At 39.1% G+C, this 7,642-nt stretch overlaps 1 protein-coding gene across 1 annotated transcript; it reads right to left on the reverse strand.

The window, feature by feature from the left end:
- Positions 1 to 3,437: 3,437 nt before the first annotated feature.
- Positions 3,438 to 6,029, reverse strand: LOC116252191 (E3 ubiquitin-protein ligase BOI-like). Its single transcript, XM_031626302.2, has 4 exons — positions 5,479 to 6,029; positions 4,900 to 4,985; positions 4,517 to 4,818; positions 3,438 to 4,183 (listed from the first exon to the last, which is right to left on the reverse strand). Exons 1-4 carry the CDS (start codon positions 5,532 to 5,534, stop codon positions 3,704 to 3,706), a joined length of 924 nt encoding a protein of 307 aa, XP_031482162.1. The 5' UTR covers positions 5,535 to 6,029; the 3' UTR covers positions 3,438 to 3,703.
- Between the last annotated feature and the right edge of the window lie 1,613 nt (positions 6,030 to 7,642).

Here is a 7,642-nt window from a genome sequence, read left to right on the forward strand (position 1 = left end):
AGTAACTACTTTTGTCACCTCTCTCTCTCTCGTGTTTGGAGGACATTGTGTCAGGGATATGGAATAACAGAGATACTGATTGGAAATGGTATGGAATGGCATCACACATGTTCGTTTTTTTCTGTGATCATCACGCAATAACAATGATGTGGAATCTGGGAAGTTGGGTGGAGAACGTGAAGAGGAAAAGAGGAAAACAAACAAGTATAGAAGAGACAATACGTCACAAGGACACCGGGCACCAATATTGTTTGATTCTCTCCCTCTCTCTTTCTTTTCTGCTGAAATTGTAGGAAAACGAAAGGGACATCAGATGCGTCAAACATGGAGCCTTTAGGGATAAGAAATCTTCGGAATCGATATCAGCTATCCTTTTTATTGAAGTAAAATCTTAGCAGCGTATGAAGTGGTCCTTACAAAGATGACAGAGAAATTCTTGAAATGCCCATTTACGCGGATCATGTATCCAGGTATTTGTTTTTCTCAGAACGGCTTAGACATGAAAGGGTTGTAGTTATTTGCCTTAAGGCGCATAGCATAGTTTGTCGGGCTGGTAATACCTTTTTTTGCTTTTTACATGTGGCCGAGAGGAGTGCTTCTCAAGTCGTGGGTCACAATCCTCTCGCTCACGCAGACTTTAGGCTTTCAAGCTAGAGATCAACTAGAGTTTGATTGCGTCCAGTTGTCATGATCAAGCAAAATGTTCTTCTTCAAACCTAATCTAATCTGCGTGTAGAAAAGAAAGATCATCAGCTTAAAGAATTTGAATGGTTATACCTCCTAGATATCATACATATATACTTATATAAGATGTATTGAGTACATTATTTGTTCTGCATTAGTAATGCAGATGCATTCCCTGTTTTTTGTTTATTTATGACATATAGCGCTATCAGCTTAATCAGTTCAACCAAAATATTTGACTTTTTCGGGCATTAAATTTTAGAGAACATCGTGATTTTCTATCAGCATTAAAAAATGTCAAATCCACCTAATTTAATCTTGACGTAACTCAAAAAATAATTGGCAAGCCGATTTGCATGTTTTCGGGACATTGCGCCCCCATGAACGTCAACTATGTGGACTTGTCCCCCCAACCTTTCTCTTTCTTCTTTTTTTCCCTCTCTCTCTCTCTCTCTCTATATATATATATATATATATATATATATATATATATATGAGAAAGTAATAAATGTGTAAAACCAAAATTTTAAAACATAATGGATTGTACATGCACTGGTGTTTCTAGTGAAAACAATTTCTAGTAAGCCTATTAGTTCATCCATTTAGTTGAAAAAGTATGTGATATCACGTGTAAATTTAAAAAAAAAATAATTAATAACATTTTTAGTTTGAAAAAGAATCGTTTACATGACATCAGCTAGAAGCTTGTAGAAAAGCAGGTCTCTAGTTCAATTCTTGTAAGTGTTTGCTTTTGTATCTTAAGATGGTAGGGTGCACCACTGCTATCATTGGTATCGACACAACTCAGGATCTTAAAGGCAGAGGAGGAATGAAAGGGTCTTCGGGTCTCGCTTCAGGCAGGTAAGGATGAACCTCTGGCTCGCTTAGAAGTCAATTTAAAATCGTGTGTAAGTGTAAAGCAACATATCTGAAGAGAGAGAAGAGAAGGGAAAGAGGGATCACAACCAATGGGCAGAAAAACTAAAGAAAAAAAAAAAATCAGCAGCCCAAATAGTAAAAAGGAAAATATGTGGAAAGAAGGACCCAAGCCACTCATATTTTTAGAACTATTATATTCTGTCCACCAGCCAGCACCACCGCCTCCCATATGATATGGCACCAACTGAAGTCCACACATATTACATTGCAAGAGAAAAGTTTTCCCAGGAAACTAACACGTGCAGACCGATTCATATCAGACACTGAATGGTTTCTTGACTCATAATATGGAGAAATGGTCGTGTATGTTGTCACAGCCGCCCGCCATGTTTAATTTGCCTACGAAAATTTTACCAATCACATGAAGCTGCAAACCTGAAGAGGATTGGAAAGAGATTTTCCATGTGAAAAGTTGGGCACCAATTTTTCTTGGAATTGGCAAATTTGTGACTATAAGAAGAGTACTCCCACTTCCAAGGCCTTTGTTTTGGCCTTGACATCCATAGGAATCAAACAGATGATTGCTCTTTTACCAGTACGACAAACTTCTCGGGTTAAGAAATCTCCTATTTAAATTAAATGAGAATAAGTTTTTTCCTATGAAAACTTCAACTTTGTGTTTGTGCGCTCAAAAGTACTTTTTCCCACTTAGACTTTTAACCTCCCAAATGTGCCTTGCTGTTTAATCCAATATCGGTGTCACCAATGACATAATATAATAGAACAAAAATAAGGAATATACGGTATATTCCTCCAAGGAAAGAGGGAAATATACCAAAACTGGTGCTGAGCAGCCCCCAACAAAAATTCCGCAAAATAGGAGATGGAACTTTCAGTATAATGTCAATGGAAGAGGAAACAATACATGCTGTTAAGAAAGTGCCTTTCTTCTTATTAGGTGTGCATGAAATGAGTTTTTCTGGTTTCTTAAAGTCTTGCTGAGATGCATGTATTGTGTAGGCAATCGGTCGCATAAATCACCGATTGTCTATATATTAGTGTATTATATGTCTATATATTATATGGTTTTAATATTTATTACGTCGCCTCGAGCTCACCTAGCATTTTCGTCCAAAAGAGCCGACGCATTGAGTTGAGTAGTTGGTCTTTGAAAGGTTCCTTGCCGTCAGAAAAGAGGATAACCTTATCTACTCGAGTGTTTGTTTCAACTTTTTCATATCAAAGATGGTTGTCTTGAGTCCTGTAAAAAAGAACTGTGCACTTTTTTGTAAGGTGATGATCATGGTGCGTCGGTGCCACATAATTACACGATAGTTTTCGCTACTATAACTTAGTTTTGAAATTTCGAAACTTAAAAAACATAAAAATGTCTAAGTGGTCATCTTTGTTCTGAATAAAGATGTTGAGTTTTATCAATGGCAGAATTGATGATCTTATTATTATGAAATTTCTTTTACAGACGTTGTTATTATGAAATTTCTTTTTACACATTTAGAGATACCCATTTGAGAGGAAATTTCTACATTCCCTATTTAAAGGAAAAGAAGGAGAATATTTTTGTTTGCAAAGTGACTGATTAGCTCAAACCAGAAACTATCAAACACGGGTCTTAATTGTGTCACTGTGACATAATTTTCAAACTACTAAGGCCTAAAGTGATAAAGCCAAGCCAAAATGTCACAAAATTCAAAAACTGAAGCCTGTCTGTTTCACTGTACAATTCCAATTGGGAGAATCGATTTTTCATTTTGGCATACTCAAATTGAAAGGCATATTTGAGAGAGAGAGATGCTTGAAATGAGAATGGAACATGAAAGCAATGATCCAATACCAAAAAAACAAAAGGAAAGTGATTAACAATAACAAAAATAAAAGCTTGGATCAAAGAAAAACCTGTACATACACACTCTCATCTATTTGTCTTTCTCTCTAGAATCTACCAGTGTGTCCCACTCAGCTTTATTTTTTACAGAAATTGAATATGGCTCATCATTCAATAACCCAACCCGTTTAAAAAAGGGGAAAGATCATATCATATGAAAGAAAACTAAAAATTATATTGAGGAAAGTAAAGGGAGAAGAGTATGGGGACAGAAAACTCGGATAATTCCGATACGAGTCAGGAGAAGAAGGCCTCGATGCAAGCGGTTCTGACGTTGCCGCAGAGTGGGCAGTGCGTGAGAGATCGGGCGCAGAGGCAGCAGACGCAGAGGTGGCGGCAGGGCAGCACCACCACCGACGCCTCCTTCCGCCGGCACTCCCGGCACGGCCCCATTGGTCCCAGGACGGGTTCGAAGTTGCACGACTCGGCGTCATCCGGCTCTTCCCCGGCGCGGCTGGGCATCGCCTCCGCGGAGGCCAATCTAGCCTGGAGGGTCGCGGCGGCGGCCTCCTGAGCCCTGGCGGCGGTCTGCCAAAATCGCGCCTCGGCCCGGAGCTGCTCCACCTTCTCCTCGAGCTCGGCGTTCCGCCTGGAGACTCGCTCCCTTTCAGTTTCCTTCTCCCTCAGCTTCCGTGTTGCGATCCGCTCCACAGCCGAGACGAGCGCCCCGTATTGCTTCTGCCGCTTCCTTATCAGATTCTGGCGCAACTGGTCGCTCTGTTCAGTTTCCAGGGATCACAGAGGAGGGGAGCAGTTAGCATTCTGATTACTATTAGTTTGCATATATGCTGATGACAGAGAGAGAGGGAAAGTTGGTTTTTCTAGGCTGCTTCTGCTAAAGATGAAGAAAGGCTACCAATTGAACTTAAAATAGCGGAAAGAAGATACTGAATGATTTCGTTGGGTACATAAAAATGACATTGAAGAAAAAATGCCTTCATAGATTAAATTTAAAGATTAAAAACAACTAAAAAAAAAAAAAAAACTGCACCAATCGAAGGAATGAAAGCAAAACTCTTGAGTTAGATGAACAAGGGATTTGGTAGGCACCTGTACTCTGATGAGATGATTGATTTCTTGTTGGTGCTGGTTGAGAAGAAGAGAAAGGTCATTGGCCATGAGGGAGGGGCTGGTTTGATTCTGTTGGTCTTCAAGAGAGAGCCGTAGGCCTGTGAACACGGGCGATGAGGATGTGGAGATGGGCGCCTTAGCAGATGCAGCAGGGAGACGAAGGTCCTCCAAATTTATCATGCAAGGACTCTCCTGTTGTTGGTGGTATTGCTGTTGATGCTGTGCTTGGGGCGGTTGCAGGAAGGCCATTGCCGAATTCGAATGAGGGATGCTGCTTCCTACTGAAATATAATCACGAAAGATTGTATGAGAGAGAGAGAGAGAGAGAGGAAAAGAGAGAGGAAGAGAGGGAGAGAGATTACAGTGGCTAATGAAATTGTCATCAGGAGTTTGGAATGCATAATCTGAACCTAGAGCAGCACCAAGCAATTCTTTTTCCTGACCGTTCCTGCAAAAGGGAAAAGTAAACAATGACCAGGACATCTTTTGACGAGAAATGATTATGAAATGAAGAAAGAAAAGAGCACTGAATAATTCAGAAATAAGGCTTCTGTGAGAACCTTTTCTTTTCTGTGAAAATGAAAACAGGGAATGAAGTAAAAGAAATGGAAATAGGCGCTACTCGGTGCCTAGATTTTGAATGACGAAAACGGTAAACAAACCAAAGGAGAAGAGAAGGCTCCCAAAACTTGTACCGAGAAACAATTATTGAATAAAAAAGAAAAATAGTACAAGGGGAAACCTTATGCTATTGAAAATGGGGATTCAACAGGGACCTGCCCATCTGTTTTTGGTGAATGGTGAATGAACAAACAACAGAGAGCAATCGAGAAAATGTGAGGAAGAAAATTGCTGTTGAGAAAGAGCAAGGACGCAAAACAGAGTCTGGCGATCAAAATTTTGATGTAAAATTAAGCAATGAGAAAAATGAAGCAACAAACCTGTTTGTGAAATCAGGAAGCCAGAAGTTTGATGGGTGTTGAGCCTGAACCGCCATGTTTCTAAGGAAGCGAAATGAAGAACGAGACCGGCGAGAAAGGAAGAAGGGCAGTGAAGAACGATTGGAATCTGGTCACAACAAAGCCCGAGGCAGAGCGTTGGTGAGCATCTACTCGTTCCATCTATACATCCCCTTCTTTCCCCTTTATCTCAGTTTCCTTCTTTTGCTTCCTCACAACTCAACCAAGTATGAATTCCGTTCAAGGAATCACCGCGTCTTCCAATAAGGACCTCCAACCGAAAAGAAGAAAATCTCTCTCAATCAATATTCTAGATTTCTTCAGTGGGCAGCCTTCTTTTTCTTCTTTCTGGTTGATGCCTACTTCTGCTTCTTGTTTTCTCTCGGTGATGGTGATGATAATGCCGTCGACGATGGATGGTTTGTGCACAACTGCACATACGAATGCAGGTGGATGGAAAAGTAGAAAGAAGGGAATATATATGGCATCTCTCGCTCTCTCTCTCTCTCTCCCCCCCTTTTTTCTTCCAGGATTTAAATAACTGCAACGATTTAAATTCTATGATCAATGTTTGACTTGGAAAATTGGTGTCCCCAAATCGAGATTTGTTTTCGAGTCTCGCGTTTCTTGTTTCGAGGAGAATGAGTCTTGGACTCTTTATATATAAACATGCTAGTTTTGTCAATCTGTTCTTTGACATTTTCTGCCAAGGAAGGAAAAAAAAAAAAAACAAAAAAAGCCAGAGGCTCGCAACGGTAACTCTCTTGCTTTTTCATATTTTCAGAACCTTGAAATCCATGGACGATAAACGAGTTCAAAGTCGTAGTAACTAAAGGCACATTTAGAGCTTATGACTTTTTCACATCACACTTGGCAATTTTTCTGTCCTGGGAAAACGAAGGGAAGAGGTTCCATATATCCGACCTATTCTATAGGCTCATTGCTGTCAGTGTGAATCCACATCTATTTTAGGTTGCAGTTGTTTTCATTTTTCTATCTCTAATTTCTTGAACCTTGGGACGCGTATACTTGAAAAAAAGCGCCTTAAACAACCAGTTAATGTGGCGTTGCCTGTAATGGAGATCTGAAGGTTCTTGTATATAAATTTTGGAATGAGAAACTTCAATTCCCACTAAGTATGGCAACTTAGGATGCAGATCAATTAAAAATGTGTGGCAATAAAATCCCAATACCATGAATATAGATTAGGATGCTACCCAGTTTCAATTTCCTGAATTACTCAACTATAAGATTCTTATAGTTTGGCTATTTGTACACTCTCACTAGTACATTGTATTGTTCAACTTGCTCGGTGACACAGACCAGAGCTTGATCTTAACAAGAATGAGATCAAATGCACCCAAAGTTTAAAAAGCTTCAAGCTGTTGATTTTGCTCACATCGATGGTTGGAAAAAAAGAAAAAAAAAATATGTAATATTAAACGAATATGGGGCTGTACTTTTTTTTTGTTCAATTGGGTACACCAATTCTGCTTCTCCTAATGGCTCGATCACTATGATAAATAATGTAACCGTGATAGATGTGTACAATAATGTAAACAGTTGACAAAATTCAATAGCTTATTGCGATAGTCCAATAATCTTTTGCACGCGTACATACGTTTACAAATTAAATCTCATTTCATATTCTACTACTTGCTAAAAATCTATTATCTCTGAAAATTTAGCTTCATGTCCTTGTCTTTGTGACAGATTGGGGGTTTCTTAGCAAGCATCTTTAGGGTTCATTTGGCATTAGGAACAACATTTTAATATTTCATGAATTTGATCCAAAATGAGCGTAGAAGCGTTTTATGAATCTACCTCAATTCTGAAGCAAATTTATGAAATACTAACATAACATGGTGTTTCTAATATCAAATGGCTTTTTAGGAGTCATTTAGCAGTTGAAACGCCATATGAGTGTTCCATGAATCTACTCTAGAGATTGAAATAAATTCATAGAATACTAAAACTAGGTGTCATGAATTTGTCTCAATCTTTTGACGAACTCGTCATATTAATTGATAAGAAACTCATAGCTGTATAAGGTACTCCCCAGATTGAGGAGTACCTGGCCGATTAATAGCAATCATAGCTTCGTTGCCATTATTTTTGTTAATAAAATCCCAAGGAGGCAACATTC

Source organism: Nymphaea colorata, chromosome 4 (assembly GCF_008831285.2).
Source record: "Nymphaea colorata isolate Beijing-Zhang1983 chromosome 4, ASM883128v2, whole genome shotgun sequence".
NCBI lineage: Eukaryota > Viridiplantae > Streptophyta > Magnoliopsida > Nymphaeales > Nymphaeaceae > Nymphaea > Nymphaea colorata.